Source organism: Schistocerca serialis, chromosome 1 (genome assembly GCF_023864345.2).
Source record: "Schistocerca serialis cubense isolate TAMUIC-IGC-003099 chromosome 1, iqSchSeri2.2, whole genome shotgun sequence".
In the NCBI taxonomy this organism is placed as follows: Eukaryota; Metazoa; Arthropoda; class Insecta; order Orthoptera; family Acrididae; genus Schistocerca; species Schistocerca serialis.
Genome location: NC_064638.1, coordinates 1,018,796,704 through 1,018,819,923, shown reverse-complemented (window position 1 = coordinate 1,018,819,923; position 23,220 = coordinate 1,018,796,704). Strand labels below are relative to the sequence as shown.

The window sequence follows — 23,220 nt, the reverse complement described above, 5'->3', positions numbered from 1 at the left end:
CTGGGGCCTTCCAGGTGTGTCTTGTCTGCTTATAATGTTGGAAAAGAGTGTTTGCAACAACTAACTGGTGCTGTGAACAGAACTCTGTTAGTTGGGCAACTCTTTGATTTCTTTTCCAAGAAAGTCTTTAGTTGCCAACATTTCCCTCTCAGGGTGTATACGACCCGGAACAACCGGGAGATCCGGGAATTTTTTCATCCAGGAGAAAACCGGGAAAAACCCGGGAATTGTTTAGAATTCCGGGAATTTTTCATTGTTTTAGTTTTCAGTTAAATTTTTGTGATTTTGACTGGTAAGAACCAATACTCTAACAAAGGATATTACTGTATCCCGCTACTGCAGAATAATACTGCAGCAACAAAACATGAACGAGAGAAAAAAGAAAACGAAAATAATAAAACTTAAGTTGCAAAGGAAATGCACCATATACAACAACAAAACAGTGCTTATACAAGTGTCTGCCAACAGGAAATTGTGTCAAAGGCTTTAGGAAGACTATGCAATGCTTTATAACAACAAACTGCCTCCGATGAGCGTGACGTGACAGCAGTTTAAATTAGATTTGTTTGAGCTGTTGCGGGCAGGCTCTTGAGCATGCGCAGTTGTGTCGCGTATGAGTTGTACCTTCTCCCGCTTCTGGTTACAGAAGTGTGGCTGGGTGCCACTACTTAATACTGCCTCGGTTCGGAAATATCGTAGATTCGGGGCTGATGCACAGAGCAGTCTGAATTGAGGTGGGGAGCGTCCACGTGACCTGTGTTTACGTTGAGTGATTTTGTTGTTTCCTCTTCATTTATTCCGCTCACGCTATATGATAACAAAACGGAATTTCGTGGCCGGGAGCTATCAAATGAATTAAAATACGTTCACATAATTACGGAAGGCGAAAGTATGTTATTAGTTCCAAATTTTATTTCCACCTTTTTGACAGAACAATGAAGTTATTTTTGCCGGTTTGGTAAAGAGATTTGGCTTTTATTAATCTTTTCTGTTCAGGCAGTCAATTTATTTGAAACGAAGTGTTTTCACACTACTGGCTAGTTTCAACTGTTCGCTGCATTTCAAGTGCACGTATGGCATTGTGCCATAATAAAGAACCAAACATGAGATAATACAGTACTGGTACTCCAAGAAAATTTACATACGAATGTGCATTTTAAGCCGAATTATGCGTTTTAGTATGGTTCACGAAATTCCGATGTTCTTGAACTATCATCTGATGTCTTGTTTATTTATGCCATACGTAAGATCATGTAATGTTTTACACGTACGAACATATGGGCTTCCTGCGTCATCGTAGCTGCGCAAGCGCGGTGACGCCTGTTATTTGGCGTTCTCTTGCAACAGCTGAAACGAACCTATTTCTAACAGGTCGCGGGAAAATATTGCGATTGGTGGTTTGAAAAGCGTTACATTCAAAGCAGATTTCCTTTTACGCAAGATGAACTATGTGCAAGAATGCACGATGACAAATGTTGATCGTGTTAGGACAGCAACCAGCCACAAATTTACTTTGAGTTCCTTTATTCAAAGGAAACCGTTACCGGTTTCGAATCGTTGCGATTCATCATCAGACGGTTTACACGCTTTCTTTCTACATTTGGTGTGTTTTTTACAGATTAATTGTCCTAAAATATAAATAAAACACAATTACAAACACGCCACACACAGATGGTTGCGTTGCAGATTTTCGTTGCATGTGACTTACGTGAAACGTCGGTTTCAAGTGATTGTTTCTATAACGTTCATCCAATCGATGTAAATGCATTCCCACTGCATCCTCGTTGTTGCACACGAAATAGTTCTCACTGTACACTTTAGATTTGTCACTGAGTTCATTCCAACCACGCACCACATGTTTTGGTACATACAAAGAGCTTACAAACATATGGGTGTCACAGATGCTATGATACATCGTAACATTTGACGATGATGTTTGGAAAGGATCATATATTCTTTTACAAAACTGTAATGTCTTTTACATTAGTGTAGAGAGATTGAATTTTTTTAAAAAAAAAAAAAAAATATATATATATATATATATATATATATATATATATATATATATATATATATATATATATATATATATATATATATATATATATATATATATATATATATAAAAACAAAGATGATGCTGAAGAAAACCATTCAGTGGGTAACATTGAGGACAACTTAAAGATTTTACATCTAACAGAAAAAGGGGCCACTATGAATATATTAGAAGAATTAGAAATACACACACACAAAAACAGCACCCCAGACTATATCCTTAACGAACAAACAGAGTTGGCTAACGCCCCTTTCCTGAAAAATTTCCAAAAATTACTTTCCAGCCTCCAAAGCAAATAATATTAATACACCTATCTGCAGATCAAGTAGAAAATTTGTATGCTACTATAATTCTCATGCTGCCAAATGTAATTAAATAATGTACTATTTTACCTATACAGCTCTAGATATATATATAAAAAACAAAATTCAATCTCTCTACACTAATGTAAAAGACATTACAGTTTTGTAAAAGAATATATGATCCTTTCCAAACATCATCGTCAAATGTTACGATGTATCATAGCATCTGTGACACCCATATGTTTGTAAGCTCTTTGTATGTACCAAAACATGTGGTGCGTGGTTGGAATGAACTCAGTGACAAATCTAAAGTGTACAGTGAGAACTATTTCGTGTGCAACAACGAGGATGCAGTGGGAATGCATTTACATCGATTGGATGAACGTTATAGAAACAATCACTCGAAACCGACGTTTCACGTAAGTCACATGCAACGAAAATCTGCAACGCAACCATCTGTGTGTGGCGTGTTTGTAATTGTGTTTTATTTATATTTTAGGACAATTAATCTGTAAAAAACACACCAAATGTAGAAAGAAAGCGTGTAAACCGTCTGATGATGAATCGCAACGATTCGAAACCGGTAACGGTTTCCTTTGAATAAAGGAACTCAAAGTAAATTTGTGGCTGGTTGCTGTCCTAACACGATCAACATTTGTCTTCAAAAACAGCCACGGTCTCCAACATGTCATCATATGACAAAATTGCAATATACGATGAATTTCTTAAATCACAAAGCATTTGACTCTCATTCAAAAATCACTCTTTGAGGACGACCATTTAGAAGAATTTCGAGCCCAAAAGATCAGACATTTATGTTGTTTTAGTGGCACATTTGTGTGATGTAGCTTACAGTGTAACACGAGCAAAAAAGATCAACATTAGCTTCTCTTCCAGCTTATTAATCTTAGAGACCAATATTATATGAGAATACTATGTATATTAATTTAAACCAATAACTTTTCTTACTTGTGTTCGCGCTACTTACGAGTGATTTCCCCCCACCCCCCCCCCACCCCCCCCCGAGTTTTGTTTTCTAAAGTACCGGGAAATTTTACTCCCGCATATAAAACCATAGGACTGATGAGTTTCACAGTGCCGAGGAAGAGTATACTATCACTTAACACGGAAAAAGTGTATTTTCATCCGGGAGAAAGTGTATTTTTAACTGGGAAAAATCCGGGAGTTTTTTTTTTTTTTTCTTTTTTTTCCTTGACCACGTATACACCCTGCCTCTTTCAGTTCTCCATCCACATTTGCATCCCAGCCCTGCATGAAAATCCGGTTTTCCTCTCCCTTAATGTGTGTCATTGCAGTACTTATTTCTTTGTATATTTCATCAGCTACTGCATCCTCTGCTTTGGATGTTAGTATTGCATTATCACAATGTACTTTGGCTTAGTTTCACATTGGAGTATTGTCTGTACAATGTGTGTTGTGTGTGTTATACCATATTGTACATATCCCTTGACACTTGAGCCAGTGTTCTTTTTCCTTTTGAAATTACTCCAACTCCTACTCGTGATCTGTCTTGATCAGTTCCAGTGTCAGTGACTGTCCTCATCAGACCAGATGGTTCCTAATTGGTCGTCTCATATCTGATAGACCAAAGATATTGATTTCCAGTTGTTCCATTCTACTTAACTGCACTGCAGCAGTTTCTCACATTTGAAGTGGCTGTTTTAAAATTTGGATTGTTTTCTTCGCCTTGTCTGCATCTTTTGCAATCCCCGCCAAGAGATCCAGTTGCGGGACTATTTTATCTCCAGAAAATTTTACAGAAGTTGTTGTTGTTGTTGTTGTTGTTGTTGTTGTTGTTGTTGTTGTTGTTGTTGTTGTTGTTGTCGTCGTCGTTGTTGTCGTTGTGGTCTTCAGTCCTGAGACTGGTTTGATGCAGCTCTCCATGTTACTCTATCCTGTGCAAGCTTCTTCATCTCTGAGTAATTACTGCAACCTACGTTCTTCTGAATCTGCTTAGTGTATTCATCTCTTGGTCTACCTCTACTATTTTAACCCTCCATGATACCCTCCAATACTAAATTGGTGATCCCTTGATGCCTCAGAACATGTCCTACCAACCGATCCCTTCTTCTAGTCAAGTTGTGCCACAAACTTCTCTTCTCCCCAATCCTATTCAACACCTCCTCATTAGTTATGTGATCTACCCATCTAATCTTCAGCATTCTTCTGTAGCAGCACATTTCGAAAGCTTCTATTCTCTTCTTGTCCAAACTATTTATCGCCCATGTTTCACTTCCATACATGGCTACACTCCATACAAATACTTTCAGAAACGACTTCCTGACACTTAAATCTATACTCGATGTTAACAAATTTCTCTTCTTCAGAAACGTTTTCTTTGCCATTGCCAGTCTACATTTTATATCCTCTCTACTTCGACCATCATCAGTTATTTTGCTTTCCAAATAGCAAAACTCCTTTACTACTTTAAGTGTTACAGAAGATACTGGCATGTTTTATTGCTGATGCTTGTGATATCTGTGGATCTTTAATGTGGTGGTTTCCCTTTGCTGCCACATCCTGTGCTATTGACCATCAGTTGGTTCTTCTACCTTTGGAAGTGGGTCTCATTGCCAGGACAAGTGTGTGCCCTTCCCAGCAAATGCTGGGGTGACAACTTATCCCAGTCATTCTTCAGTTCCTGTCTATCTTAGCTGTCACATAAAGTGGCGTTTATTGGTGGCTAAGGTAGACAGGAACTGAAGCGTGGCTGGGATAAGTAATCACTCCAGCATTTTATTGCACCCGTGGTCTAGGAGTAGCGTCTTTAATTAGCAAAGTGTCCTCAGTCCCGGGTTTGAACCCCGCCACTGCTTAAATTTTAAATAAAAATCAGCATTGGTGGCCGAAGACTTCTGGCATAAAAAGTCACCCTCATTCTACCAACGATGTTCTCAAAGAGGGCAGTGGAGAAGGCTGAGGCTCAGGGCACTCTTGCCCTAGGGTAGAAAACTGCACGTAAAGGCAAACGAATCAGTAATGGTAAACGGCATGAGGTTGCAGAAGGCAGTGGAAAGCACTGCATTAAAGACAAACAATATGTATCCATAGGACATTATGGCCTGTAATTGATAAAATGTAATGATGATTTCTCCATTAGCAAAAGATTCTGGAATAGTCCCCCTTTCTGATCTATGGGTGGGGATTGCCAAGGGGGAGGTGACTATGAGAAAAAGGTTGATTAACCAACAGGAGGGTAACATTCTTTGAGTCAGGGTGTGGAGTGTCAGAAACTTGAACATGCTGGGGAAGCTAAAAAATCAAAAAGGGAAATACAAAGGCTCAGTCTAGATACAGTGGGGGGTCAGTCAAGCGAAATGAAGAAGACAAGTATTTCTGGTCAGAAACTGTTATAATGGGAGTAGAATTCTTTACAAATAGCAAGGTTGAGCAGAGGATGTGTTACTGTGAACAGTTCAGTGATAGGGTTGTTCTCATTGTAATTGACAGTAAGCCAACAGTGACAACAATAGTTCAGGTATACGAGGTGCAGCTAGAAAAAAACCGGACTGATGCTAGAAAAAACATTTATTTACAATTTCATGTTATCTCCTTCAATGTACTCTCCTCCTCGGTCTCTACACCGCTCCATACGAATTTTCCACTGTTCATAGCAATGCTGCAGATCATTTTCGGTAAGTCCATACATTACTTCCGTCGCTTTTTCTTTTACTGCTTCAACAGTCTCAAATCTAATTCCTTTCAAAGCTGACTTGACTTTAGGGAAAAGAAAAAAGTCACAGGGGGCCAAATCAGGTGAGTAGGGTGGATGATCTAAGATGGGAATGTTGTGTTTTGCCAAAAACGTCTTCACTGACAACGCACTGTGAGCTGGGGCATTGACTTGGTGAAGGATCCATAACTTTTTTCTCCACAAATCGTTCCGTTTTCTCCGTACTTGCTCACGTAGGGTAGCCAGGACGCTAATGTAGTAATGCTGATTCACTGTTTGTCCCTCTGGTACCCAATCAATGTGCACAATCCCTTTGATGTCAAAAAAAAACAATCATCATTGCCTTGAATTTCGATTTTGATATTCGTGCCTTTTTTTGTCGTGGAGAACCAGGAGTTTTCCAATGCATCGATTGGCGTTTAGTTTCGGGATCGTAAGTAAAAAACCACGATTCATCGCAAGTAATAACATTTTGTAAGAAGGTGGGATCACTTTCAATGTTTTCCAGGATGTCAGAACAAATCATTCTTTGGCATTCCTTCTGTTCAATTGTGAGACACTTTGGAACCATTTTTGAACACACTTTGTTCATGTTGAAACTTTCATGAAGAATCTGCCTAACACTTTCCTTGTCAACTCCTGTTAACTCAGACACTGCTCTGATTGTTAAACGGCGATGTTGTCGAACAAGTTTACCGATTTTTTTCAATGTTTGCATCAGTTTTTGCTGACAATGGTCTGCCAGTGCGAGTGTCATCACTGGTGTCTTTGCGGCCATCTTTAAATCGTTTAAACCACTCAAACACTTGTGTTCGCGATAAACAATCATCGCCGTACACTTGTTGTAACATTACAAACGTTTCACTTGCAGATTTTCCTAGTTTGAAACAAAATTTGATGTTAACACGCTGTTCTTTCTGTACACTCAACATTTTCCGACGCACAGACAAAACGTCAACTACTTAAAACAGACGCCACGGGCAGACTGAGTGCAGGAGGCAGATGAAACTCGAGCAGTAGGCAGAGCGAGAGTCACGTGACAGGCCATGCGACTTTCAGCCTTATTGCATTCGTTTAATTGTTTTCACCAGTACTAGTCCGGTTTTTTTTCTAGCCACACCTCGTACATGCAGACATCGCAAGCCGAAGAGATACAGAAAGTATGTGAGGATATTGAATGAGTAATACAGTATGCAAAGGGAGGTGGAAAATCTAATAGTCGTGGGGAATGGGAATGCATTTGTAGGGGAAGAAGCAGAAGAAAGGGTTTGGGCAGAATATGGGCTTGATACTAGGAAAGAGAGAGGAGAAAGACTAGAGTTCTGCAATAAATTTCAGCTAGTAATAGCAAATACTTTGTTCAAGAATCATAAGAAGCAAAGATGTACTTGCAAAAGGCCAGGAGATACGGGAAGATTTCAGTTAGATTACATCATAATCAGGCAGAGATTCCAAAATCAGATACTTGATTGTAAGGTGTACCCAGGAGCAGATATAGACTCAGACCATAATTTAGTAATGATGAAGAGTAGGCTGAAGGATAAGAGATTAGCCAGGAGGAGTCAGTACGCAAAGAAGTGAGATACTGAAGTGTTAAGAAATGAAGATACACCCTTTAAGTTCTCGAGGGCTGTAGATATTGCAATAAGAAATAATTCAGTTGGTAGGTCAGTTGAAGAGGAGTGAACATCTCCAAAAAAAAGTTGTAAAGAAAAACATAGGTGCAAAGAAGGTAGTTCTGAGTAAATCATGAGTAAGAGAAGAAATACTTCAGTTGATAGATGAAAGAAGGAAGACAGAAATGTCCTGGGAAATTTAGGACTGCAGAAATGCAGGTTACTGAGGAATGAAATTCATAGGAAGTGCATGGAAGCTAAGACAAAATGGCTGCATGAAAAATGTGAAGAAATTGGGGAAAAAAAAAATCATTGTCAGAAGGACTGACTCAGCATGTTGAAAAGTCAAAGCAACCTGCGATGAAATTAAAAGCAAGGGTGATAACATTAAGACTGGAGCGAGAATTCCACTGTTAAATGCAGGGGAGAAAGTGGATAGGTGAAAAGAGTACATTGAAGATCTCATTGAGGGGAAAGATATGTCTGAAACGATAGAAGAAGAGCCAGTTTAGAAGAGATAGGGGATCCAGTATTAGAATCAGAATTTAAAAGAGCTTTGGAAGACTTTAGCTCAAAAAAGATGGAAGGGATGGATAACATTCTATCAGTATTTCTAAAGTCATTTGGGGAAATGGCAACAAAACGACTATTCACATTGGTATGTAGAATGTATAAGTCTGGCGATAAACTGTCTGACTTTTGGAAAAATATTGTCCGCACAAATGCGAGAATATCGCATAATCAGTTTAACAGCTCCCTGCATCCAAGTTGCTGAAAGGTAAAGGCGCAAGAGAGTTTCAGTTGATAATGGAAGCAAGATTAAATGAAAATCAAGACATGTTCATAGTATTTGTCAACCTGGATGAAGCATTCTACAGTGTCAAATGGTGCAAAATGTTCAAAATTCTGAGGAAAATATGGGTAAGCTATAGGTAGAGATGGGTACTATACAACATGTACAAGAGCCAAGGGGATGTAATAAAAGTGAAAGACCAAGAATGAAGTGCTCGATTAAAAAAGTTGTAAGATGGGAATGTAGTCTTCGCCCCTACTGTTCAATCTCTACATCGAAGAAGCAATGATGGAAATAAAACAAAGGTTCAGGAGTGGAATTAAAACTAAAGATGAAAGAATATCAGTCATACGATTCACTAATGACATTGCTAGCTTCAGTGAAAGCGAAGAAGAATTACATGATATGCTGAATGGGATGAACAGTCTAATGAGTCCAGAATATGGATTGGGAATAAATTGAAGAAAGTACTGAGAAGTAATGGAAATGAGATTAGTGAGAAACTTAATATCAGAGTTGATGGTACAAAGTAGAAGAAGTTAAGGAATTCTACTACCTAAGCAGCAAAATAACTAATGATGGACGAGTAAGGAGGACATCAGATGCAGACTAGCACTGGCAAAAAGAGCATTCCTGGCCAAGAGAAGTCTACTAATATGCAGCTTTGTATGGTAGTGAAACATGGGCTCTGGGAAAACTGGAGCACCAGAGAGTCGAAGCATTCGTGATGTGGCACTTCAGATGAATGTTGAAAATTTGTTGGACTGATAAGGTAAGGAATGAGGAGGTTCTGCGCAGTATTGGAAAGGGAAGGAATATGTGGGAAACACTGACAAGAAGAAGGGATGGGATGATAAGACATCTGTTAAGAAATCAGTGAATAACATACATGGATCTAGAGGGAACAGTAGAGGGTAAAAATTGTAGAGGAAGACAGAGATTGGAATGCATCTGGCAAGTAATTGAGGATGTAGGTTGCAAGTGCTACTCTGAGATGAAGGGGTTGGTGTGGGAGAGGAGTTCTGCATAAAACCAGTCAGAAGACTACTGACTCAAAAAAGAACTGATGTTGCATCCTCTTTGCCTTGGGAAGGTGTAGATCAGGAACTTCCCCATCATTGGGTCTTTGATGTTAATGGCATTTCCTAGAGCCCTCTGGTACTTTTCTTTGTATTCTGTTTATTGCTTTACTCAATATCCCTCCTACTTCCACCCTTTTCCTCCCTCTCTTTTGTGCCATTTCCTTTTCTGGTTTCTCTTTGGTTCGTAATTACACTATTCATTCTACTTTTCATTTCTTTTCCTCTCAGTCCATCTTTATCATGGGTCCGGGTGGCCGGCCCTTAATTCTCCAGCTTCCAAAAACTCTCTCTCATTCCTCCTTGATTAAGAAATAACAGTCTAGAAAGACAGAAAGATTTTTCTAGTTTTAATGTATCTGTCGGCAGCATTTAAATTTCACCGCCTGAAAGTAACTTTTCTAAGTCAGTTCTACTTTCGCTCTATAATTCTATGTGAATGTTTTCTTGCAAACTGAAATGCATAGATATATATATATATATATAGAGGAGGCCTTTAAGCAGCAGTAGATATCAAATGGTTGGCGGTGGTGATGGTGATGGTGATGATGATGATGATGATGATGATCAACATTGAGTTGTTGAGTAACGTACTGCACTGTGTGCTGTAGTAACACTAGTTAGCAGACAGTAATTTCTATCATCTTTATGTTGGCCATTGCAACTGACTCTTGACTGTTGTGGTTTCACCTGAATTGAAGCCTACTGACATTACTCTGTGAGAAACAGTCATCCCATAACTTCCATGAATCTGGCTTGATAGGTATTCTGAAATGATTTATTTTGACCTCTTGTTTTGCAAACGTTATTCGCCATCCTCTTAGATGACCAACAAAGATTCGTCAACATTGTTACATCTACAAACATATTCTGCATAGCGGAGGGTATCTTGTAGCACTGGTTGTCATTCCCTTTCCTCTACCAGTTGCAAATGGAATCAGGAAAAAAGGACTGTTAAAATGCTTCCCTACAAGCCCTTGTCTCTGTGTCCTTACTCAGAGTGTGTGTTGTTGGCTGTAGAATCATTTTGAGCCTGTTGGAAATGTCAGTTCTTTAAACTTTCTCAATAGTGTTTTGCAAAAAGAATGTCTTCTTTCCTTCAGAGATTCCCATTTGTGTTCACAGAGCATTTCCATGATACTTGTGTATTGATTGAACCTGCTGGTAATAAATCTAGCAACACACCTCTCAATTGCCTCAACTTTTTCCTTAAATCAGACACGAGAATGGGTTGCACAAGTGTTCTATGTGTGTTCTCCTTTACAGATGATCTACACTTCCCTAGAATTCTCCCAATTACATCCTGTGCTGTACTTTGTCATTCACTGAGATGACAAACTTTCAATTATCATTAATTTAGGTGCCCAGTATTATATTTAATAATTTGTATAAGGTTTTTGTGGCAGCTGGAAATCATGTCTGCCCCTATAAATATAGTTAGACATTCTGTGTATTTCTTCCATAATCTTATGTTTGAATGAAATTAATAATTTTATGTTCATCTCAGCTATTTAATGCACAATGTTTCTCTTTCAGACAGACGTATTTTTAATTTGCTTTAGTGTGACAAGTCCTTCTTCCTTTGAGAATGTCACTTCAAAATGGTACCCAGAGATAAAACACCACTGTCCAGATGCACCAATGATATTAGTTGGTATGTATTTGATAGGAACTTTATTTGAGGTATATATTAAATTAACAAAGCTTTGCTGTTTTACATTATTTTTTAAGTGCTTATCCTACTTTAATTTGTGTCATTCCCAATAATTTGAGAATTTTAGCACTGAGTACCTGTATTGGGAGACTCTTACAGTTCTGTATTTCTACAGCAATATGTAAAGGATAAATTACTGCTCACCACATAGAGGAAGCATTAACTAAAATGCTAAAATGTTTTAAGCTTTTAGACAGAGTCCTTCTTCAGAAGCAGAAAACTCCCTCACACATTCACATAAGCACAACTCGCACTTGTATGCCCATTGTCTCCAGGCATTGGGGCTCAAGTGTGACTGCATCTTATGTGAGCAGCATTCTGATGGGTTGGGTTGTGGGGGTAAGGAAGAGGCAGAGGCACGGTGGGGGGAGGGGGGGGGGGAGAGAGAGAGAGAGAGAGAGAGAGAGAGAGAGAGAGAGAGAGAGAGTGCGAAGTGGGGGTGGAGGAAGATGCTGTGCTGCCTGTGGGAGCATGTGGTGATGTGGGGCAGGATAGGGCTGCTAGGTGCAGTACTGTGTTTGGGGGGGGGGGGGGGGGGTGAAGGGGAAGAGGGAGAGAGATGAGGAGAGAAGTAGAAAAGGAGAAGGGACTAGTACATGCATTGGTGGTATAGAAAGTGTGTGTAGTGCTGGAGTGGGAGCAGGGAGGGGGATAGGTAGTTAGAGGGCTGTGACTAGTGAAGATTGAGGCCAGGGGGCTACAGAAATTAGGGATGTGTTGAAGGGAAAGTTCCCACCTGCACAGTATTGAAAAGCTGGTGTTGGTAGGAAGAATCAAGATGGCGCAGGCTGTGAATAAGGCATTTAAGTAAAGCACATCATGTTGTGACATATTCAGCAACTGGGTGTTCCAGCTGTGTCTTGGACACAGTTTGGCAGTGGCGATTCATGTGGACAGACAGCTTGTTATTTGTTATGCCCACATAGAAAGTGGCACAGTGGTTGTAGCTTAGTCAGTAGATCACATAGTTGCTTTCTCAGGTGGCCTGCCTTTGACAGGCTAGGAGATGATAGTGACAGAATTGGAGTAGGTGGTTGTAGGAAGATGTATGGCAGTGGTCTTGAATCTAGGTCTATTGCAGGAATGTGAACCAGGAGGCAAGGAGTTGGAAGCCCTCCAGTGCCCAGTGACAGTGGCTGTGTGTGTATACGCGCATTTGTGTCGCTCTGTCCGAAAGTCTAAACAGTTTAGTATTCTTTTTTGTTGTGCCTGTCTGCAGCTCAGTGCCTCCTGTGTGTAGTAAGTTGAAATCTATCCTTTTCATATTGTTGTTCTGTCCTGGACTTTTCGTTGTTTGACTTGTATATTTCTTTTGGAGGATGTTCTGCAGTCTTAGTAAATGGTATGAAATGCATACTACTTTAATGGTAGTCCACCATAGCTGCTTTTATATATGTGTGTGCATATATTTAATTTGCTATCTGTGATGAGCATAGTTCATTTTTATGTGAAACTTCCTGGCAGATTAAAACTGTGTGCCCGACCGAGACTCGAACTCGGGACCTTTGCCTTTCGCGGGCAAGTGCTCTACCATCTGAGCTACCGAAGCACGACTCACGCCCGGTCCTCACAGCTTTACTTCTGCCAGTATCTCGTCTCCTACCTTCCAAACTTTACAGAAGCTCTCCTGCGAACCATGCAGAACTAGCACTCCTGAAAGAAAGGATAATGCGGAGACATGGCTTAGCCACAGCCTGGGGGATGTTTCCAGAATGAGATTTTCACTCTGCAGCGGAGTGTGCGCTGATATGAAACTTCCTGGCAGATTAAAACTGTGTGCCCGACCGAGACTCGAACTCGGGACCTTTGCCTTTCGCGGGCAAGTGCTCTACCATCTGAGCTACCGAAGCACGACTCGCGCCCGGTCCTCACAGCTTTACTTCTGCCAGTATCTCGTCTCCTACCTTCCAAACTTTACAGAAGCTCTCCTGCGAACCATGCAGAACTAGCACTCCTGAAAGAAAGGATAATGCGGAGACATGGCTTAGCCACAGCCTGGGGGATGTTTCCAGAATGAGATTTTCACTCTGCAGCGGAGTGTGCGCTGATATGAAACTTCCTGGCAGATTAAAACTGTGTGCCCGACCGAGACTCGAACTCGGGACCTTTGCCTTTCGCGGGCAAGTGCTCTACCATCTGAGCTACCGAAGCACGACTCACGCCCGGTCCTCACAGCTTTACTTCTGCCAGTATCTCGTCTCCTACCTTCCAAACTTTACAGAAGCTCTCCTGCGAACCATGCAGAACTAGCACTCCTGAAAGAAAGGATAATGCGGAGACATGGCTTAGCCACAGCCTGGGGGATGTTTCCAGAATGAGATTTTCACTCTGCAGCGGAGTGTGCGCTGATATGAAACTTCCTGGCAGATTAAAACTGTGTGCCCGACTGAGACTCGAACTCGGGACCTTTGCCTTTCGCGGGCAAGTGCTCTACCATCTGAGCTACCGAAGCACGACTCACGCCCGGTCCTCACAGCTTTACTTCTGCCAGTATCTCGTCTCCTACCTTCCAAACTTTACAGAAGCTCTCCTGCGAACCATGCAGAACTAGCACTCCTGAAAGAAAGGATAATGCGGAGACATGGCTTAGCCACAGCCTGGGGGATGTTTCCAGAATGAGATTTTCACTCTGCAGCGGAGTGTGCGCTGATATGAAACTTCCTGGCAGATTAAAACTGTGTGCCCGACCGAGACTCGAACTCGGGACCTTTGCCTTTCGCGGGCAAGTGCTCTACCATCTGAGCTACCGAAGCACGACTCGCGCCCGGTCCTCACAGCTTTACTTCTGCCAGTATCTCGTCTCCTACCTTCCAAACTTTACAGAAGCTCTCCTGCGAACCATGCAGAACTAGCACTCCTGAAAGAAAGGATAATGCGGAGACATGGCTTAGCCACAGCCTGGGGGATGTTTCCAGAATGAGATTTTCACTCTGCAGCGGAGTGTGCGCTGATATGAAACTTCCTGGCAGATTAAAACTGTGTGCCCGACCGAGACTCGAACTCGGGACCTTTGCCTTTCGCGGGCAAGTGCTCTACCATCTGAGCTACCGAAGCACGACTCACGCCCGGTCCTCACAGCTTTACTTCTGCCAGTATCTCGTCTCCTACCTTCCAAACTTTACAGAAGCTCTCCTGCGAACCATGCAGAACTAGCACTCCTGAAAGAAAGGATAATGCGGAGACATGGCTTAGCCACAGCCTGGGGGATGTTTCCAGAATGAGATTTTCACTCTGCAGCGGGGTGTGCGCTGATATGAAACTTCCTGGCAGATTAAAACTGTGTGCCCGACCGAGACTCGAACTCGGGACCTTTGCCTTTCGCGGGCAAGTGCTCTACCATCTGAGCTACCGAAGCACGACTCACGCCCGGTCCTCACAGCTTTACTTCTGCCAGTATCTCGTCTCCTACCTTCCAAACTTTACAGAAGCTCTCCTGCGAACCATGCAGAACTAGCACTCCTGAAAGAAAGGACAATGCGGAGACATGGCTTAGCCACAGCCTGGGGGATGTTTCCAGAATGAGATTTTCACTCTGCAGCGGAGTGTGCGCTGATATGAAACTTCCTGGCAGATTAAAACTGTGTGCCCGACCGAGACTCGAACTCGGGACCTTTGCCTTTCGCGGGCAAGTGCTCTACCATCTGAGCTACCGAAGCACGACTCACGCCCGGTCCTCACAGCTTTACTTCTGCCAGTATCTCGTCTCCTACCTTCCAAACTTTACAGAAGCTCTCCTGCCAGGAAGTTTCATATCAGCGCACACTCCGCTGCAGAGTGAAAATCTCATTCTGGAAACATCCCCCAGGCTGTGGCTAAGCCATGTCTCCGCATTATCCTTTCTTTCAGGAGTGCTAGTTCTGCATGGTTCGCAGGAGAGCTTCTGTAAAGTTTGGAAGGTAGGAGACGAGATACTGGCAGAAGTAAAGCTGTGAGGACCGGGCGTGAGTCGTGCTTCGGTAGCTCAGATGGTAGAGCACTTGCCTGCGAAAGGCAAAGGTCCCGAGTTCGAGTCTCGGTCGGGCACACAGTTTTAATCTGCCAGGAAGTTTCATATCAGCGCACACTCCGCTGCAGAGTGAAAATCTCATTCTGGAAACATCCCCCAGGCTGTGGCTAAGCCATGTCTCCGCATTATCCTTTCTTTCAGGAGTGCTAGTTCTGCATGGTTCGCAGGAGAGCTTCTGTAAAGTTTGGAAGGTAGGAGACGAGATACTGGCAGAAGTAAAGCTGTGAGGACCGGGCGTGAGTCGTGCTTCGGTAGCTCAGATGGTAGAGCACTTGCCCGCGAAAGGCAAAGGTCCCGAGTTCGAGTCTCGGTCGGGCACACAGTTTTAATCTGCCAGGAAGTTTCATATCAGCGCACACTCCGCTGCAGAGTGAAAATCTCATTCTGGAAACATCTCCCAGGCTGTGGCTTAGCCATGTCTCCGCATTATCCTTTCTTTCAGGAGTGCTAGTTCTGCATGGTTCGCAGGAGAGCTTCTGTAAAGTTTGGAAGGTAGGAGACGAGATACTGGCAGAAGTAAAGCTGTGAGGACCGGGCGTGAGTCGTGCTTCGGTAGCTCAGATGGTAGAGCACTTGCCCGCGAAAGGCAAAGGTCCCGAGTTCGAGTCTCGGTCGGGCACACAGTTTTAATCTGCCAGGAAGTTTCATATCAGCGCACACTCCGCTGCAGAGTGAAAATCTCATTCTGGCATTTTCATGTGGTGTGCTGTAAGATCATACATAATATTTGAGAAATAGCTCTTAAGATCTAATAGTGTACCACATGAATGTGAGCTATACTCAAAAATGGTAGCAATATATAACATAAATATATAGAAAGCAAGTGTGGCAGGCAGTCATTACAATAGTATGCATTTCTTGCACTTGTGATATGCTATGTCACAGCTATTTTGGGAACAAATGGCATTATGTCTCTATTTTTGGAAACAATTGGCATTATGTCTGTAATTGTAATGTCCAGCCAACCAAGTATGTTTTTACTATTGATGAACACTTTGACTGTAATCAAGTACATGTATTTAATGGGTTATACTGTACACCTGAAATAGTAAAGTAGTAATGATTGCAAAGGAAGGGATATTTTAAACCAACCAGTGGCAGTTAGGCAGATAATTATCAATCAAAAAAATTGTTTTGGCTGCGTACACAGTTCTTACTTTGGACATTGTCGTACAGAAAAATGTGGAGTTACCTGTGGAAGGTGAAGTAACTTGGTTCATTTGCTCTCTCTCTGTAGGCTACATCACATGAAATAAGATTGTAACTGAGTCTATTTAACAGAAAAAATTCAGCCTAAGTAAAAAACATTTTTTATTGTATGTTGGAAAATGAAATTTATTTTTATGCAAAAGGTACAAAATATTTTTCGGTATTTACAGAATATTTGGTATTAGAACCTGAGCTAACATAAGATGCAGAATGCTCTGCATGACAGGAAAAAGTTATTCACAACACAATTTTCACAGAAATGGACATGATCTCATGTACAGTTCTGTTTGCTTGGGAAGTATTCTGTGCTTACATTATGAAACCACAGCAACAAATTTGTGCTGCTGTGATACTTGTATTCGAGCAAGTCGCAGTATCCCGTGCAACTGTAAATGGAGTGCAAAATATTGTTAGGTCAATTTCTAGGCTACACAGATCCTGAAGCCCTGTATCGGAACTCTAACAAAGTTTCACAATGTTTTGGTAATAAACCAGGAAACACGTTGCCCATAGTAATGGTACCTATGAAATAAATGTCGTGTTAGGTTGCCTGTACCAAGCTAACTTTCACACAGACAAAATCTGCCCATGGAGCGTTAATTTTATTGCATATGTTAATAAATAGTAATTCTTTCCGTTGAAATCCTGTGTTTAACTGGAATTCTGATTTATTCATCCCATGACATACATATGCAATTTTATTTGCATACAGGGGACATGTCAAAAGTTTATAATACAGTTACAATAATTTTACAGTAATAAATAATAGTACTAAAATAAATAGTAACAATGAAATTATATTTCTTGGGCTTGTAACAGATATCCAGCTCAAATTTCCAGTTTGTCCTGCTTGAATTCATCCACTGAGTAATAACATTCTAGTATCAGTGGCTCGTATAACTTTCTTTTAACTGGACATAAATTCATCGGCATTATTTGTTCCCTTATAATTTATTATAAATTTTCATTCCCTTATACTGGGTCATTTTGCTTACAGTTTGAGGCAGTGGGTGGGAAGTATAAAATTTTCTATGTTTCCTGTATCGTGTGAAGGAACTCACACACATACAGGGTGACAATTATTGAACTATTGTTAAGAAGTTCAAACTGCACGGTTGGCCACAGGGCATGATGGTAATTTGTATGCTCTATATGGTTTGGTTTAGCAATGAAGCCTACTTTCATTTGGATGGGTTCGTCAATAACCAAAATTGGCGCATGTGGGGAACAGAATTGGCATTTTGCAATAGAGAAGTCTCTTCAGCCTCAACCAGTAACTGTGTGGTGTGCAATGTCCATTCACGGAATAATCAGTGTGATACTCCTTGGCAGCCGATTGGAACATGAAGGTTTTGGAAGATGACGGTGTGCAATGTCCAGTCACGGAATAATTGGCGTGATACTCCTTGATGGCATGGTGACTACCAAATGGTACGTGAAGGTTTTGGAAGACGATTTCATCCTCATTATCCAAAGTGACCCTGATTTCGACAAGATATTGTTCATGCAAGACTGAGCTCGACCCAATCGAAGCAGGAGAGTGTTTGGTATCTTGGACAGGGTGTGTATGACCCGGGACAAACGCGAGATCTGAGAAAAACCCGGGAATTTTTTCATCTAGGAGAAAACCGGGAAAAACCTGGGAACTTTTTAGAATTCCAGGTATATTTCATTGTTTTAGTTTCCTGTTAAATTTTTGTAATTTTGACTGGAAAGAACCGATAATCTAACAAAGGATATTACTGTATCCCGCTACTGCAGAATAATACTTCAACAATAAAACATAAATGAGAGAGAAAAATGAAAATAACTTAAATTGCAAAGGAAATGCGCCATATACGACGACGACACATAGTGCTCATGCAAGCGTCTGCCAACAGCAAAGTGTCTCAAAGGCTTTAGGAAGACTATGCAATGCTTCATAACAACAAATTGCCTCCGATGAGCATGATGTCACAACTGTTTACATTAGATTTGTTTTAGCAGTTATGAGCAGGCTCATGCGCATACACAGTTGTCGCATTTGAGTAGTAGATTCTCCTGCTTCTGGCTACAGAAATGTGGCTGTTGGCTGTGCAAGCAGTTGCAGCAATCAGCTATGCTACCGGGAAAAAGGGGCACCAAATTCATATTCTTGAGGGGAAAAAAACCTGTTTCACAAAGCGATTAGCATCCAGCGCACGTTGGTCTATCGATTATTCATGATTTTGAAATGCATCCCTGTTGGTTTTTGGACATTTTTGAAGACATTTTAAGTTGATTTCTAAATGAATCGTTAGTTGATTTTTGAATGTGTGCTTAGTGTACATGATGTCCCTGTCAGACAGTCTGTGTATGTGCGGATGGATGTGTGTGTGTGTGTGTGTGTGTGTGTGTGTGTGTGTGTGTGTGTGCGTGTGTGCGCGCGAATGTATACCTGTCCTTTTTTCCCCTTAGGGTAAGTCTTTCCGCTCCCGGGATTGGAATGACTCCTTACCCTCTCCCTTAAAACCCACATCCTTTCGTCTTTCCCTCTCCTTCCCTCTTTCCTGATGAAGCAACTGTTTGTTGCGAAAGCTTGAATTTTGTGTGTATGTTTGTGTTTGTTTGTGTGTCTATCGACCTGCCAGCGCTTTTATTTGGTAAGTCTCATCATCTTTGTTTTGTTTGTTGAGCTACCCTGAAAACCAGTACCATACTTAATGTATATTTCCAAGTACTGACTTTCAAGTAACACAGGAGTGTCTAGGGAGTTGATATTTAATGATAAGTCATTAACATGGAAGAAAAACAGGACTGGTCCTAGTATGGAGCCTTGTGGAATACCCTGAGATAATTTTTCTCCAGTCGGAATAATAATTTGCCCCATTTAAGAAATATGTGAACTCTTTGTTTTTTGTTTGATGAGTTGGGTGTAAGCCATTTTAGGGCACTACCCATAATGCCATACTTTTCAAGTAAATAAGCAAAGATTACAGAACCAAACACCTTTTTGAGGTCATAGAAAATTCCTACCACCTTATTGCTCTTGACTAATGATGTGCTTATTTTCTCAGTGAAACTATTGACTGCTTCTTTGTTGTTTCTCCCCTGAATAAAATGCAGAATATTGTGCATGAAGGTTTGGATTTGGGCAGCACCAACTTTTTCAGATTTTTAGATGTGACAGGGAGTATTGAGATAAGATGATAATTTTTCCTGACCTCTCTTAATCTCTTTTTGAAAAGTGGTTTGACTTGGGCATATTCCAGTGCCTCTGGGAAGCAGTCCTCTTCAAAGCATTGTTTTATTATTTTAGCTAATGAGTTTGTCATTTTGTTGTGTACTACTTCAATAACTTTAGTGGGTATTTCATCCCAACCTGCAGAGTTGTAGTGTTTTAATGCTAGGATTGCATTTTCTACCTGCTTCATAGAAACTTTTAAAAATTTTGTAAGCTACCCAGAGTTTTCTTGAAGGCCAAACAGGTTTACTTTGCTGTGCTAATCTACATCCAAGTGCCTGGCAGAGGGTTCATCAAACAACGTTCAAGCTAATTCTCTACTGTTGCACTTTTGAACAGTGCACAGGAAAAATGAACAGTAACTCTTTGTGTGAACTTAGATTTCTCATATTTTGTTATGATGCTCATTCCTGACGTCTGGTCAGGTGAATACAGGGTTATAAATACAAAATCAAGTAGGGGTAATGCAGGAGTCGGTTTAATAATGAATAAAAAAATAGGAGTGCGGGTAAGCTACTACAAACAGCATAGTGAATGCATTATTGTGGCCAAGATAGACACGAAGCCCATGCCTACTACAGTAGTACAAGTTTATATGCCAACTAGCTCTGCAGATGATGAAGTAATTGAAGAAATGTATGATGAAATAAAAGAAATTATTCAGATAGTGAAGGGAGACAAAAATTTGATAGTCATGGGTGACTGCAATTCAGTAGTAGGAAAAGAGAGAGAAGGAAACGTAGTAGGTGAATATGGATTGGGGCTAAGAAATGAAAGAGGAAGCCGCCTGATAGAATTTTGCACAGAGCACAACTTAATCATAGCTAACACTTGGTTCAAGAATCATAAAAGAAGGTTGTATACATGGAAGAAGCCTGGAGATACTGACAGGTTTCAGATAGATTACATACTGGTAAGATAGAGATTTAGGAACCAGGTTTTAAATTGTAAGACATTTCAGGGGCAGATGTGGACTCTGATCACAATCTATTGGTTATGAACTGTAGATTAAAACTGAAGAAACTGCAAAAAGGTGGGAATTTAAGGAGATGGGACCTGGATAAACTGAAAGAACCCGAGGTTGTACAGAGTTTGAGGGAGAGCATAAGGGAACAATTGACAGGAATGGGGGAAAGAAATACAGTAGAAGAAGAATGGGTAGCTTTGAGGAATGAAATAGTGAAGGCAGCAGAGGATCAAGTAGGTAAAAAGACGAGGGCTAGTAGAAATCCTTGGGTAACAGAAGAAATACTGAATTTAATTGATGAAAGGAGAAAATATAAAAATGCAGTAAATGAAGCAGGCAAGAAGGAATACAAACGTTTCAAAAATGAGATTGACAGGAAGTGCAAAATGGCTAAGCAGGGATGGCTAGAGGACAAATGTAAGGATGTAGATGCTTATCTCACTAGGGGTAAGATAGATACTGCCTACAGGAAACTTAGAGAGACCTTTGGAGGAAAGAGAACCACTTGTATCAAGAGCACAGATGGGAATCCAGTTCTAAGCAAAGGAGGGAAAGCAGAAAGGTGGAATGAGTATGTAGAGGGTCTATACAAGGGCGATGTACTTGAGGACAATATTATGGAAATGGAAGAGGATGTAGATGAAGTTGAAATGGGAGATATGATACTGCGTGAAGAGTTCGACAGAGCACTGAAAGACCTAAGTCGAAATAGGGCCCCCGGAGTAGACAACATTCCATTAAAACTACTGACGGCCTTGGGAGAGCCAGTCCTGACAAAACTCTACCATCTGGTGAACAAGATGTATGAGACAGGCGAAATACCCTCAGACTTCAAGAAGAATATAATAATTCCAATCCCAAAGAAAGCAGGTGTTGACAGATGTGAAAATGACCGACCTAACAGCTTAATAAGTCACAGCTGCAAAATACTAATGCGAATACTTTACAGATGAATGGAAAAACTGGTAGAAGCTGACATCGGGAAAGATCAGTTTGGATTTCATAGAAATATTGGTACACATGAGGCAATACTGACCCTACGACTTAACTCAGAAGATAGATTAAGGAAAGGCAAACCTACATTTCTAGCATTTGTAGACTTAGAGAAAGCTTTTGACAATGTTGACTGGAATACTCTCTTTCAAATTCTGAAGGTGGCGGGTGTAAAGTACAGGGAGCGAAAGGCTATTTACAATTTGTACAGAAACCAGATGGCAGTTATAAGAGTCAAGGGGCACGAAAGGGAAGCAGTGGTTGGGAAGGGAGTGAGACAGGGTTGTAGCCTATCCCCAATATTATTCAATCTGTATATTGAGCAAGCAGTGAAGGAAACAAAAGAAAAATTCGGAGTAGATATTAAAATCCATGGAGAAGAAATAAAAACTTTAAGGTTCGCCGATGACATTGTAATTCTGTCAGAGACAGCAAAGGATCTGGAAGAGCAGCTGAACAGAATGGACAGTGTCTTGAAAGGAGGATATAAGATGAACATCAACAAAAGCAAAACGAGGATAATGGAATGTAATCAAATTAAGTCGGGTGACGCTGAGGGAATTAGATTAGGAAATGAGACACTTAAAGTAGTAAAGGAGTTTTGCTATTTGGGGAGCAAAGTAACTGATGATGGTCGAAGTAGAGAGGATATGAAATGTAGACTGGCAATGGCAAGGAAAGCGTTTCTGAAGAAGAGAAATTTGTTAACATCGAGTATTGATTTAAGTGTCAGGAAGTCGTTCCTGAAAGTATTTGTATGGAGCGTAGCCATGTATGGAAGTGAAACATGGACGATAACTAGCTTGGACGAGAAGAGAATAGAAGCTTTCGAAATGTGGTGCTATAGAAGAATACTGAAGATTAGATGGGTAGATCATATAACTAATGAGGAGGTATTGAATAGGATTGGGGGAGAAGAGAAGTTTGTGGCACAACTTAACTAGAAGAAGGGATCGGTTGGTAGGACATGCGCTGAGGCATCAAGGGATCACCAATTTAGTATTGGAGGGCAGTGTGGAGGGTAAAAATCGTAGAGGGAGACCAAGAGATGAATACACTAAGCAGATTCAGAAGGATGTAGGTTGCAGTGGGTACTGGGAGATGAAAAAGCTTGCACAGGATAGAGTAGCATGGAGAGCTGCATCAAACCAGTCTCAGGATTGAAGATCACAACAACAACAACAGCTCATTCCTCTCTATGTAGATGGGTGCCAACAAAATATTTTCACACTCTGAAGAGAAAGTTAGTGCCTGAAATTGTATAAGAAGATCTCGCTACAAAGAAAACCCATTTGTATTAATGATTACCACTCCAATTCATGTATCATATCCATGGCACTGTCACCCGTTTCACAGTAGTACAAAATGAGCTGCCCTTCTTTGAACTTATGTGATGTCTTCTGTCAATTCTATCTGATGTGGATCTCACACTGCACAGTAATACTCCAGCAGAAGATATACAAGTGTGGTATAGGCAGTTTAGTAGATCTGTCACATTTCCTCAGTATTTGGCCAATAAATCATAGTCTTTGGTTTGCCTTCCCCATGATGTTATCTAAGTGATCATTCCAACGTAAGTTATTCATAAT

The 23,220-nt window shown here is 40.9% G+C and overlaps 1 protein-coding gene across 1 annotated transcript in view; it reads left to right on the top strand.

Moving 5' to 3' along the window:
• LOC126413481 (ras-related C3 botulinum toxin substrate 1) overlaps positions 1-23,220 on the top strand; it is a 139,606-nt gene that overhangs the window by 22,467 nt on the left and 93,919 nt on the right. The window contains exon 4 of the mRNA XM_050083267.1: positions 11,077-11,194. Coding sequence (XP_049939224.1) covers positions 11,077-11,194 — 118 coding nt within the window. The remainder of the gene's footprint in view (positions 1-11,076; positions 11,195-23,220) is intronic.